Source organism: Leptopilina heterotoma, unplaced genomic scaffold (genome assembly GCF_015476425.1).
Source record: "Leptopilina heterotoma isolate Lh14 unplaced genomic scaffold, ASM1547642v1 Lhet_232, whole genome shotgun sequence".
NCBI lineage: Eukaryota > Metazoa > Arthropoda > Insecta > Hymenoptera > Figitidae > Leptopilina > Leptopilina heterotoma.
In genome coordinates this window covers 304,351-319,442 of record NW_025110949.1, presented here as the reverse complement: position 1 = coordinate 319,442, position 15,092 = coordinate 304,351, and the positions used below count along the sequence as shown (strand labels likewise).

At 24.1% G+C, this 15,092-nt stretch overlaps 1 protein-coding gene across 8 annotated transcripts in view; it reads right to left on the bottom strand.

The window, feature by feature from the left end:
* LOC122502485 (disco-interacting protein 2) overlaps window positions 1-15,092 on the bottom strand; it is a 97,557-nt gene that overhangs the window by 54,870 nt on the left and 27,595 nt on the right. For all 8 annotated transcript variants that reach the window (XM_043612569.1, XM_043612570.1, XM_043612565.1 and 5 more), the window contains exon 2: window positions 11,150-11,221. In XM_043612569.1, the coding sequence (XP_043468504.1) occupies window positions 11,150-11,221 (72 nt within the window). The remainder of the gene's footprint in view (window positions 1-11,149; window positions 11,222-15,092) is intronic.

Here is a 15,092-nt window from a genome sequence, read left to right as displayed (position 1 = left end):
AATTGAATTTCTTAGAAGGATTTTATTATTTTTTATAAAAATAATTGAATTCTTGCAACGAATTTTATTAAAATTTTTAAAAATAATTAAATTTCTGTAAAGAAATTTTTTTTTATTTTTGAAAATAATAATTGAATTTGTGAAAAGGATTTTATTATTTATAAAAATAATTGAATTCTTGCAACGAATTTTATTAAAATCTTTAAAAATAATTGAATTTCTTTCAAAAATTTTGTTATTTTTGAAAATAATTGAATTTCTAAGAAGGATTTTATTATTTATAAAAATAATTGAATTCTTGCCTTCGAATTTTATTTAAATTTTTAAAAATAATGAAATTTCTGAGAAGGATTTTATTATTCATAAAAAAAAATTTAACTCTTGCAAAGAATTTTAATAAAAATCTTTTTAGATAGTTGAATATCCGTGAAAATTTTATTCCTTATGAAAATAATTGAATGTTTGCAAGGAATTTTATAAAGATTTTTTTTTAAATAATTGATTTCTTTTGGGAAATTTTTTTTGAAATAGTAAATATTTGAAAATAATTATTCAATAGTTTGAAAGAATATTATTAAAATCTGTTGAATTGTTTCTAACAATTTTATTAAAATTTTTTAGAGTAGTTTTTTTATTCCATTTATTAGTGAATTTAAATTACTGCAAATTTTCAAACAGAAAAAAGTTGTTTATAGTGTCACAAGTCTAAAAAAAAGTATCCAAATAGAAGCAGATGGTAAAAAAAATTATAGTAAATAGTAGTAGTATTATAGAAAATAGTTTTATTAGATGAGTACGAAGCCTGTTATAAAATTATTACCTACAGTATATTAAACATTTAAAAACTTATTTACGTATATTTTTAAAATCAAATTATTAGCTTACGATATTCAAGAAATGTTTGAGGAAATGAAAGCTATTTAGCCATAAATTACTTTGCATAAGATATATATATATATTGACACATAAACAAAGTTGTTGGCTGCTTGGAACGTAGATTTCGTTAAATTGATCGCTAGTTAATAATAAATTTAGTACATAAGTATTCCAAGCTATGATCAACTTTATAGAATTTTAAAAAAATACAATTTTTCTCACTTTCAGTTTTAAACTAATTTATCCTACATAGTAGTCCTAAAAGGAAATTTTAAAATAAAACTAGAGAAGCTATTTCTCAATGGATGCAACGTTGACCACAAATGGGTTAATTTAATTAAATTTTCCGAATACATATTATATAGTTTTCAAACTAAATTTCCTTGATGCGGAGAACTTTGAAAACTCAATGAACCTTTTCATTTAGTTGAAATTTACATTTTGAAAGAAATTACATTAAATTAGGTAGGTAATGTACAGTCAATGCATTTCAAACGCAATTTCATACTAAATATGTAATTATAAATTTTTTGTGTAAGAATTACTAATCATAGAGCGCAAGATTAATTAATCCGCTTTTATGTTATGCAGAAGAAGAAAAAACAGCACACAAACTGAAGGACTCGAAATGATTAATAAAAACAAAAGGCAAGGCCTCTTTCCCTGACCTATATTCACAAAATCATCTACTAGCGATGAACAATGTTCCGAATTTGCTTAAGGTGAATATGTAATTAAATTAGAATTACGTAAAGTAATCTCGGCAACGACAACAAACGCATTGCCGCAAGAGGATAATTAAGTGACATTGCATTACTTATTATGGTCGTGCCTCCTCTACGAACCAAGAACGGTTCATAATAATTATTTGACTAACGATAGTTTAAAAATTGCACGGCAATTAGTTTTGAATCCCCCTTCGCTCATTATGATTGTAATTTAACTGCAATTTACACATCGTTGGTCTTCAGGTGTGTACGGACCGTTTTTCTCCTGTATTTTGCCAACTTTGATGATATCGTCAAAAAATAATCCGCGATTTACAGTTAGTGTAGCAAGTGAGTGTGCCTTTTTTTCCTGGCGGATAATAATTGTGGAAAAAGAAATACACGCCTCGGAATTCTGTTAGATGATTTCATGGTTCACAGACAAGATAAATCTCATTCAGAGACTCTTTAGTGTCCATAAAGTTCAGTCACGCTATATGCATACATTAAAATTGAAAACTCCACGACGCTTATGCTTTTTTCACGAATACGTCAAGTTGATAATTGTATTTTCTCTTAACCCCTATTGTTTTTAGGAAAATGCAATTCCGGCTCGTCAATTTTAGTGCATATACTAAATTGTAGGATTTTTGATGTCAAAACCGTACTTGAAAATCATATTTGAGTATGAAGTCTGCTTATGTTAGCTCAGGGCTCGAACCAGTGAAAGTATTTAAAAATTTTAAATACACGGAGAAACTTTTTCTTCTAATATTGAATATATTTGGTTATCTTTATTCTAAAAGTACGTTAGAATGTGAGGATTTTTCATGCGTTGTGCTAATAATTTCAACATTAATACGAAAATATGATAAGTTCGTTATATATTAAGCAACCTTCGGTGTACAAAAATTACTATCTGCATTAGAAATAGTCTTATTTTTCTTTAGAAAAGAATAAAATGCTAGTTTTTGTTTGTGAAATAATACGGTAATTCTAACCTTTTTTCCACATATAGATAGAATATATAACAGACATTCTAACGTAACATACCAATTTTGGAAGGACTGCGGGCGGACTTAACCGATTTCGCCCGAGCATCACCGAGTCCATCACCTGACGTCGCGAACTAACCCTAATGTTTTCGAAGTTGAAATTCACACGTGTATGAAAGAAAAAAACCTTTTATTAATAAACGTGAATGTCTCCTCATGCCAAATTAAATTCAAGAACTGTTCCTCAATATAACATAATTTTTTTCACGACTTTTACTTATTTACATAATTTGATTAGTAAGTTATTTTAAAAAATGCTCTCTCTCGAAGGCACATATTTTTCCACTCGTTTAATATATAAGGACGATTCAGCTGTGTACTTCTAACGAATCGTGCGATCTTTCGGTTTCCGTGACCAATCGTCGTGTCTTTACTTGCGTGTGCGTGTGTGCGTTAATAATATAGGTTAGGTTCTTACGTCGTGTTAAATATATTTACCTACAGTTACAGTGACATACACTAATGCCATCTACCATCAGATCCAAGTATCACTATCGTCTCTATGAGTATCTATAGACAATTAATTTGTTGTGTTTCTTTTTAATTCATGGCTTTCCCAACTTTGCAAAAATTATTATTTTCTTTCTAAAACAACATACTAATTTTCGTTAGTTTCCTTATGAAGAACTGTAAAATATATACTGAATGAGTGTTTTTGATAGTCTCAATAGCAATTTCTATAACCTATGTCGTTTTTCCCTTGAATCTAACCTAACATACTAAAATGTCTCACCAGTTTTAAGAATTAGTGGTATTAAAAGTTTCTCCGTGTACGGACTTACGGACCAAAAATGAAAAATTACGGACCAATTACTGACAAAACTATAAACATTCCGATTCACATAAGACAGCATTTTACATAAAACTATAAAATCTATTTTTTATATTGAATTTTTTGAATTTTAATATAAAACATGAAGAAATCGATCACTCCGAGTCTTCGACTCGGAGTGATCGATTTCTTCATGTTTTATAATAGTTAATAATAACTCAAGAAATTTTAACTGAAAATTATTAAATATAATCAATTTAAAGAAGAATTTCTTTAAATCGATTATATTTAATAATTTTCGAAAAAGTTCTTTGACAATTTTCAAATTCATTTCTTTATAATATTCAATTTTACCAAATTTCACTTATTCACTAATATACTTCAACTTTAAATAATAAAAAAAAAATTAAATTAAACTTTTTCAAAAAATTAATTGCAAAATTCAATTATATTTCTAAAAAATTCATGGTATGATTTAAATATTCAATTATTATCTAAAATTTTAACTGAAATTTATTTTAAAATAAACTTTTAATAAAAAATTTACAAGAAATAAATTATTTAAATACAAACATAGATAATTTATTGAATAATTGAATGTTTCTTAAAATTCAATTACGACAAAAAATTTTATCAAGAATTTTTAAATAATTAAATTCTTTCGACAAATTTTAATAACATTTTTAAGTATAATTACTACATTTTTCGAGAAAATTGGATTAAAATTGTATTAAAAATAAATAAAATTCTGCGATAAGTTTTATTCTCTATGAAAATGATTGTATTTTTTCATCGAATTTTATTAAAATTTTTTTAAAAAATTTATTTATTATTCATAAAAATAATTGAAATGTTGCAACGAATTTTATTAAAAATTTTCAAAATAATTGAATTTCTGAGATGGATTGTATTATTTATTAAAATAATTGACTTTTTGCAACGAATTTCATTAAAATTTTTAAAAAATTAAATTTCTAAGAAGGATTTTATACTTTATAAAAATAATTGAATTCTTGCAACGAATTTTATTAAAATTTTTAAAAATAATTGAATTTCTGAGATGGATTTTATTATTTTTAAAAATAATTGAAATATTGCAACGAATTTTATTAAAATTTTTGAAAATAATTGAATTTCTGTAAAAAATTTTGTTATTTTTGTAAATAATTGAATTTTTGCAACGAATTTTATTAAAATTTTTAAAAAAATTAAATTTCTAAGAAGAACTTTATTATTTATTAAAATAATAATTTTTTGCAACGAATTTTATTAAAATTTTTAAAAAAATTAAATTTCTAAGAAGGATTCTATTATTTATAAAAATAATTAAATTTCTGAGATGGATTTTATTATTTTTAAAAATAATTGAAATGTTGCAACGAATTTTATTAAAATTTTTCAAAATAATTGAATTTCTTTGATGGTTTTTATTATTTTTAAAAATAATTGAATTTCTGTAAAAATTTTTGTTATTTTTGTAAATAATTGAATTTCTGAGATGGATTTTGTTATTTATAAAAATAATTAAATATTGCAACGAATTTTATTAAAATTTTTAAAAATAATTGAATTTCTGTAAAAAATTTTGTTATTTTTGTAAATAATTGAATTTTTGCAACGAATTTCATTAAAATTTTTAAAAAAATTAAATTTCTAAGAAGGATTTTATTATTTATATAAAAAATAATTGAATTCTTGAAACGAATTTTATTAAAATTTTTAAATAATTAAATTTTTGTAAAAAATTTTGTTATTTTTGTAAATAATTGAATTTCTAAAATGGATTTTATTATTTATTAAAATAATTGAATTTCTACATAGAATTTTATTAAAATTTTTAAAAATGATTGTATTTCTGTAAAAAATTTTGTTATTTATAAAAATAATTGAATTCTTGCATAGAAATTTATTAAAATTTTTAAAAATAATTGAATTCTTGCAACAAATTTTTTAAGAATAATTGCATTTTTCGAGGAATTTATTTAAAATTGTATTAAAAATATTTGAAATTCTGCGATAGAAATAATTGAATTCCTAAAAAAAAATATTTTTGAATATAATTGAATGTTTGCGTAGAATTGTATCAACAAATTTTGTTTAATGATAAAATTTTGTGATAAATTTTATGAAAATAGTAAATATTGAAAATCATTGAATTGTGAAAAACTTTTGAAAATAATTGAAATGTAGCAATGAATTTTTATTTAAATTTTTGAAAATAATTGAATTTTTGGTGAAAACTTTTGCTATTTATATAATAAAGATAATTGAATTCTTGACGTGATATTTGTTAAAATTTTTGAAAATAATTGAATTCCTACGAAGAATTTTATTACTTTTGAAAATAATAACTGAATTCTTGTGATGAATCAATATTCATCAGAAGAATTCAGTTATTATTTTAAAATAATTGAATTTTGGAAAGAATTTTGTTAAAATATTCATTCTTGTCAGAAATAGAAAAAAATGGTAGGTTTTTATTAAAATTCGTGGTAACTTTATAGTTTATTGGACAAACAAAAAAGAACCCAAAAATTCAGAATTTTTTTTGAAATCCTTAATTTTTCCCTGATTTTACTGACCAATTCAACTTTTCCTGACTTTTTCCTGAATTCCCTGACCTATGCCAACCCTGTGCATAATTATGGATAATAAAGATTGTTTTTCTTTTTTAATAACGTTACGAACTTCTGCTTCATTATTTAAAATAAATTAGAAACCGACATTGATTTTACATACCATCAATTTTCTTTGAGTAACAAAAAACAAAGCCTTACATGAGAAGAAGTTCAAAGCAGCATTTATCAATTTCTCTGATTTATAACAAAGTATATAAGAAAATTCTCATCGGAAACTATAAATTTTATTCTATTAAAATGAAATAATTTTCAGGAAATTCTGAAAGAAAATTGTACCGATTAATTAAATTTCTGCAGTATACATAATGATGATAGTGAATTTTGAACTGTAGTCTGTACGTTCTCTTTTTTTTTTAATACTACCCAGTGAGAAATTGCCAATAGACTTTAATCGGTCCAATATCGGTCCAATATTGGTTGCCGTGCTGGGCGCCGATTGACTCCCAATATTGGACCAATATGGGCTGATGCTTGGGATGTAACGGCATCGCCAATCATCGGTTGTCAATATTGGTCCAATATTGGCCGAATATTGGCAACCAAGAGAAAAAAAATTTTTTAAATAAATTTTTTTTAATTAAATAATAATAATAAAAAATTAATGTTTATAATTTTTGTTTAATATATTTATTTGTTTAATTATTTATTTTTAATAATTCATGTAAATAATAAATAATTTATTATTTATAAATTATAATTATTTAAAAATGCAGCAGCTATTAGAAAATAGCATTCTGCAAAAAAATTCTATCATTGAAAAATCAATGATAGGCGAGATAAATCCGCGTCTTTAAATAGATTCGCAGATGATAGACAAGAGATATCCGCGTCATTAAACGGATTCGCAGATATACTCTGGTCTCGTGACGAATCTCTCGATACTTATATACACTGGAGTCGCCGTGTCAGTTGCGAGAACGGTTACAGCGTCCCTCTTGCGGCAGAGATAAGAATTGTCACGTAAACTGCGGGTATAATAAGGCGGTCGGTAAAGCGATTTAGCAGTTTACGTGACAATTCTTATCTCTGCCGCAAGAGGGACGCTGTAACCGTTCTCGCAACTGACACGGCGACTCCAGTGTATATAAGTATCGAGAGATTCGTCGCGAGACCAGAGTATATCTGCGAATCCGTTTAATGACGCGGATATCTCTTGTCTATCATCTGCGAATCTATTTAAAGACGCGGATTTCTCTCGCCTATCATTGATTTTTCAATGATAGAATTTTTTTGCAGAATGCTATTTTCTAATAGCTGCTGCATTTTTAAATAATTATAATTTATAAATAATAAATTATTTATTATTTACATGAATTATTAAAAATAAATAATTAAACAAATAAATATATTAAACAAAAATTATAAACATTAATTTTTTGTTATTATTATTTAATTAAAAAAAAATTTATTTAAAAAATTTTTTTTCTCTTGGTTGCCAATATTCGGCCAATATTGGACCAATATTGAAAACCGATGATTGGCGATGCCGTTACATCTCAAGCATCAGCCCATATTGGTCCAATATTGGGAGCCTTTATTGGACCGATGATCGGTCTCTTGGCTCCCAATATTGGACCGATATTGGACCGGTGAGAAATTTCTCACTGGGTAAAAGGTGTAATCAACTTTCGAGAAAAGTGAGGTAAAAGAGACTTGTCAACTTGTTAGAATTTCAAAAGTCTGTCTAATAGCTTCGGAAGACATACGAGTGTCTTCTTTCCCATTTAGATTGAATCTGCATTGTTCACAAGAGGACTTCCGCTGAGAATCGGAACGCGACTTGCGATTGATATTAGCGTTGAAAGTGTTGCGAGTAACCATTGCATCATTTTAATGCGTATAGAGCCTTGTTGTTCCAAAAGCAGTTAACGACGTACTCCATGTCTGCCTGCGTGATGGCATGAAAGAAAATATTTGCAAGAGCAGTGAATGGCTGGGTCCACATTCTATCTCGAGATCCTTTCACGCAACGCATTTTCCAATCAAGTCCTCGCTTAACGAACCATCGTCTTCGACAACAAAAATTTTAGTTTCTTTATAATCTTCAAATCATCATCATCATCATCATTATATCAAACTGTCAATTTTTACAGCTAAGGCAAACTATATCATGTAAATATTCTAGCATTTATTTCGATTTCAATAAAATTTTTATACAATTTTATTAAAGTTTAAAATAAATTCTTAAACATGAATTATAACTGACAAAAATTCCATTCTATAATTTATTTTCCTCACTTTTTCCTAATTTTCATCAAAAATATTAACTTCTTTCTTATCCTACTCCTAATAAATTGAATTCCTACAAACGAATTTTATTATTCATGAAAGAATTTAAATATTTATAAAAATAATTTAATTCTTGGGAAGATTTTCATAAAATTTTTTAAATAATTCATTTCTTTCGACTAATCTTATGCATATTCTAATTTAAATAATTGAATTCCTGACAAATTTTTATTATTCACGAAAAGAATTGAATTTTTACAAAGATTTTTACAAAAAATTTTATGAAAATAATTGAATTTTGCAAAGAATTTTATTAAAATAACTCTAAATAATTGAATTTTCGGAAATAATTTTTTTATTCATCGACAAAATTGAATTCTTTAGAAGAATTATTTAAATGTATAAATAATTGAATTGTCGGGAAGAATTTTATTAAAATGTAAAAGAATAATTGAATTATTTCAAAAAAATTTAATTAAAATTCTATTTAAAATAATTGATTTCGTTCGAACAATTTCATTAAAATATTTGAAAATAATTGAATTCCTGTGAAAAATTCTAATATTTATGAAAAAAATTGAATTCTTCCAGAAAATTTTAATTAAACATTTTTTTCAATAATTGATGTTTTCCAGGACTTGAAATTAAATTTTTAAGAATAATTCCATTTTTTAAACAATTCCTGTAAAATTGTATTAAAAATAATTGAATTCCTACGAACGATTTTCAAAGAATTTTTAAAAATAATTGAATTTTTGCGTGATAATTTTGTTATTTGTAAAAAGAATTGAATTTTGCGAAAACTTTTATTAAAATTCCTAAAAATAATTGAATTTTCAAGAATAATTTTGTTTTGTTAAATAATTGAATTCTTCTAATAAATTTTAAAGAATCATTTATTTAAATAATTGATTTTTTCAAGGAATTTAAATTCAATTTTTAAGAATAATAAATTACATTTTGTTAGAAATTCCTGTAAAAATTGTATTATTTATGAAAATAATTGAAAACTTGCAAAGAATTTTATTATTTACGAAAATAATTGAATTCTTGCGAACGATTTTATTAGAACTTCAAAAATAATTAAATTTCCACAAAACATTTGTAAGTTTTAAAAATAATTAAAATCTTGTGATGAATATTGTTATTTATGAAAATAATTAAATTTTTCAAAGAAGTTTATTCAAATTTTTAAGAATAATTGAATTTCAGAGACAGATTTTATTATTTATAAAAATAATTGAATTTCTATAAACTATTTTGTTACTTTTGAAAATAATTGAATTCCTGAGAAGGATTTTATTATTTATAAAAATAATTGAATTCTTGCATCGAATTTTATTAAAATTTTTAAAAATAATTAAATTTCTATAAACAATTTTGTTACTTTTGAAAATAATTGAATTTCTGAGAAGGATTTTATTATTTATAAAAATAATTGAATTCTTGCAACAAATTTTTTTTAAAACTTTTAAAAATAATTGAATTTCTTTAAAAAATTTTGTTATTTTTAAAAATAATTTAATTTATTCTTTGGTAAGAATTTTATTAAAATCTAAAAGAATAATTGAATTATTGCACAAAAATTTTAATTAAAATTGTTTTTAAAATAATTGATTTCTATCGAACAATTTTATTAAAATATTTTAAAATAATTGAATTCCTGTAAAAAAATTCGAATACTTTTGTAAATAATTGAATTCTTCTAATGAATTTTAAAGAATCAATTATTTAAATAATTGATTTTTTCAAGGAATTGAAATTAAATTTTTAAGAATAATTAAATTTTTTAAGCAATTCCTGTAAAATTGTATTAAAAATAATTGAAATCATGCGATGAATTTGAAAATAATTGAATCGTTGCTAAGAATTTTATTAAAATTTTCAAAAACAATTTAATGCCTTAGAATTTTCTTATTTATGAAAATAATTGAATTTCTGTGAAAAATTTTGTTATTTTTGAAAATAATTGAATTCTTCAGAAGAATTTTATAAAAATTGTTTTAAATAATTTTTTTTTTGAATTATAATACATATATGAAAATTTTATTATAATTAATTGAATTCTTGTGAAAAACTTTATTTGTAAAAATAATTAAATTTTTCGATTAATTAATTTAAAATAGTATTAAAAATAATTGAAATTTTTCGATGAGTTTTATTATTTATGAAAGTAATTTAATTCTTGCCAAGAATTTTAGAAAAATATAAAAAAAATTTCTATGAAAAATGTTATTTAAAGAATTTGATTATAATTTTTGAAAATACTTTTTTGATTTCTAGTATTATCGAATTTAATGTAGTGGAAATTAAAAAAAAACAAAAATAATAGCTTTTAGTGTCTGAAACCTAAAAAAAAGTACCCAAATAGTAGCATAACACAAAAAAGTAATAAATAGTAGGTTTTAGTAGATGAGTTGTCACAAAAATTTAATTTTGTTTTTCTCTGATTTCCAGACAAAATTTTGATTTTTCCTGTGACCCAAAAAAAATATTTCCATTCACTCTAAAAATTATTAGATACTAAAAAAATGCTCAAAAAAAAAATGTTAAAATGTTACATTTATTTACAATACTCTTTAATTGTAGAATTATTCAAAAACATCAGTAACTTCTGTTTTAATGAAATATTTAATCATTATTATTTTTCCATAAGTCATAAAAAATTCCAAAACATACAGTGGCTTCAGTAAACCTCTATAACGTATACTCATTATTATTTTTTCATAAGTCACAAAAAATGTGAAACATACAGTGGCTTCAGTAAACCTCTAACGTATGCACGAAGCTAGAATCGATCGGTACACGAGGCAGTGTAAGAAATGATAAGAGAAGAGAATGGTGAGTGACAAAACAAAAAAAATTGCTCACCCAACTGCTTTGACGCATATTGCTGCAGCAGACGCGTCCGTTTCTTCTCATAACCCTTTTGCGTTATGTCCCCTGAAACACATAAAGACAAAAATGAGAATGCTGTGTACTCTCAAAAACTCGGATCATCAAGAAACTTTTGAATATTAAGCATAGTGACAAACTGCAATAAAAAAGGGAATTATTAATGGGAGGAAAAAAAGTTTTCCAGTGCACATGTGAAATTAATGAGATCGTCGCATATGAAAAACAAGGCACTTGTTCAGCTTCCTTCACGTATACACTAGAAAAGCTGCCATCTCAAGGCAATCAAGGAATTCACACCCAGCTATTACACAGCAATTTTATTTTTTATGATGCTTTGCATTTGAAAATATTATAGCAAACAAATATGTAAAATAACAAAACGTAATCAAGATGACATAAAATATTCTGTAAATTTAAATCAGGTAAAAATGACTCATTTAGAAACAAAACGTTAATCAATAATTCGAGTACAGTTATGTTTATGTATTTCTTTTTCTACTCATTATTTTGTAAAAAATAATTTATTTTCAGTTAAAAAAACAATCAGGGTTCCTACATAAATCCGAATTTAAAATTCCATACCTTTTCCATGATTTCCAGGTTAAATTTTTAGGAAATTCCAGTGGAATTTTAAATTTAATTTCCACGTCGTGTAATAAAAATATATTATATCTTAAAATTTCTAATTGAATTTCTATTCAAGAGAAAAAATGGAAAGCAGGAAAAAAAATATTTAATAATCTCCACCCTTTGGTAAAAAATTAAGAATTTTTAAAAATTATCAAAAATTCAAAAAACCGAATTTCTTAAAATTCAACATTTTCTCTTCTGTTTTATGGCATTTAGCTTCAACATTTTTGGGCTTTTCAAAAACACTTTACTTATTTAATTTTCTTCGCACTTTGGTAGAAAATGAAAAAATTTTAAACTATCAAAACTTCAAAAAACTGAATTTCTTAAAATTTAACATTTTTTCTTCTGTTTTATGGCATTTAGCTTCAATATTTTTGTGCTCTTCAAAAACACTTCACTTATTTAATTTACTCCCACCTTTGGTAAAAAATCTAAAATCCCGTGTAGAAATCACCATGCTATGCCTAAAATGATTATTGGCCCTAGCTTGGACCTAACTTGGCAACCCCTTTTTATATACCCTGGGCTGGTCCTAACTTGGTACTAGCTAGGAGATCCAGTTATGACTTAGAAAAATTTTTAGGAAAATAAAGTGTCAAAATTGATACATGAAAAACATGTAAAAATTGATAAATATTCTCAATTAATATTTATAAAATTAATTGATAATCATATTTGTTTAAACAATTTATTGTTTGACATAAATCAGAAAATTATACAAATACTATAAAATAAAGTTAATTTATTAATTTATTAATTCAGCAATTGTTTAAACAAATAATTGTTATTTACTAACTTTTTACACAATCAACCTAGAAACTAGCAGTTTTTTCTAATTTTGCAATAAGTAAATACTCAGATTAGTTAATTGCAAAGTTTTAAAAGACTACAAGTGTCTAGACGCTTTATTGTCTTAAGAATTAATAAATAACAACAATTTTTTGTTTAAACAAATGCTGAATTGTTAAAATTATAAATTATCTTCATATTTCACTACTCAAGTGTAATAATCGCGAAGTTAAATAAAAAACTGCAAATTTTTAAGTAATTTGTTACAAAAGTTAATAAAACAGCAAAATTTATTTATTTATTTAAACAGATACAGACTGTAATATAATTATCATTAGTAAAATATATTTCTAATTTCGTTCGCTGATTTTAAGTTTCGTTTAAGTTGCTGCTAAACACTAAGAGATATTGCAATTCGAATGTGGGCTGACCCACCCAGGTCCAACCCAGGACCTACCTGGGTTTCCTAGTTTCATTAGCAAAAATTTCTAAGTCCAAGTCTAAAAAATTTTTTGCAACAAAAAATTAATGCTTAAAATGATTTAGAATAATGAAAGACGTGTTTTTAACATAAATTTTTTTGACATTTTTTTAAAAAGTGGATTACCCGCTTAATTAATTAGGAAAAATTTCCAAGTCCAAAAGAGGAATATTTTTTTTAGACCAAGAAATTAATGTTAAAAATGATTGAGAACAATCAAAAACCTGTTTTTAACGAAAATGTACAGATATTTTTTTTCTTGATATAATATAAAAATATTAATTTTTGATTTTTTATATTTGGATATTATTTTATTATTATTGTTGTTTTTAAACTATTTTTTTTATTTATTATCGTGTATTAGTGTCAATAATTACTATATTGAATCATCAAAAGCAAGTCAACAAGTCACTGACAATAAAAATTTTAATCTCAACTAGTTTCATTAGCATAGTGGTTAGGGCGTTAGTCTCGTAGTCCGTAGGTCGTAGGTTCGATTCCCGCGTGCGCTAGATTTTATTTACTTCTTAGGTTTGCGTTTATTCCGATTTTTCTGCATTGTATTCGTATAAGTATGCAATTTAATGATTATATATACTGTAAAATAATTTAATTAACAAATTTCTAATTTTTTTCAAATTTTTAATGTATATATTAGAGGAATATATATTAATCTCTGCATATACTAACATTATTTATGAATTAGCTTTTGGTCATCATTTAATTGAAAAAAATAATAATTAATTAAAACTAATACTTATTATTAATAATTAAGGTTATTTCTTTAACAAATATTATAAACTAATTAAAATTATAATGAAATAGAAAATACTGTCTGAGATGGTCCTTTCTAGGTCCTAAAATGGACCCATAAACTGGTCCTAACTAGGCTCCCAAGTTAGGACCAGGCTAGAATCGAATCACCAGCCATTGTTGGTCCAACCTACACTGCCAACCTAGGACCAAGCTATTAACAGGGCAAAATAGGTAGGACCTGGCTAGGACCAATTTTCATTTTCCACACGGGATTTCTTAAAATTATCAACAATTCAAAAAACCGAATTTCTTAAAATTCAACATTTTTTCTTCATTTTTATGGCATTTAGCTTCAATATTTTTGTGCTCTTCAAAAACACTTCACTTATTTAATTTTCTTAACCCTTTTGTAAAAAATTAAAAATTTTTAAAAATTATCAAAAATTCAAAAACCCGAATTTCTTAAAATTCAACATTTTCTCTTCTTTTTTAATGGTATTTAGCTTCACTATTTTTGGGCTCTTGAAAAAAACTTTACTTATTTAATAGTCTCCACTTTTTGGTAAAAAATCTGAAATTGTCAAAAATTATCAAAAATTCGAAAAACCGAATTTCTTAAAATTCAACATTTTTTCTTCTGCTGTATGGCATTTAGCTTCAATATTTTTGTGCTCTTAAAAAATACTTTACTCATTTAAATTTCTCCACCCTTTGTTAAAAAACTAAAAATTTGTAAAAATTTTCAAAAATTCAAAAAACCGAATTTCTTAAAATTTAACATTTTTTCTTCTGTTTTATGGCATTTAGCTTCAATATTTTTGTGTTCTTCAAAAACACTTCACTTATTTAATTTACTCCCACCTTTGGTAAAAAATCTAAAATTTCTTAAAATTATCAACAATTCAAAAAACCGAATTTCTTAAAATTCAACATTTTTTCTTCATTTTTATTGCATTTAGCTTCAATATTTTTGGGCTTTTCAAAATCACTTTACTTATTTAATAGTCTTCACTTTTTGGTAAAAAATCTGAAATTGTCAAAAATTATCAAAAATTCGAAAAACCGAATTTCTCAAAATTCAACATTTTTTCTTCATTTTTATGGCATTTAGCTTTAATATTTTTGTGCTCTTAAAAAATACTTTACTCATTTAAATTTCTCCCACCTTTGGTAAAAAATTTAAAATTTCTTAAAATTATCAAAAATTCAAAAAACCGAATTTCTTAAAATTCAACATTTTTTCTTCATTTTTATGGC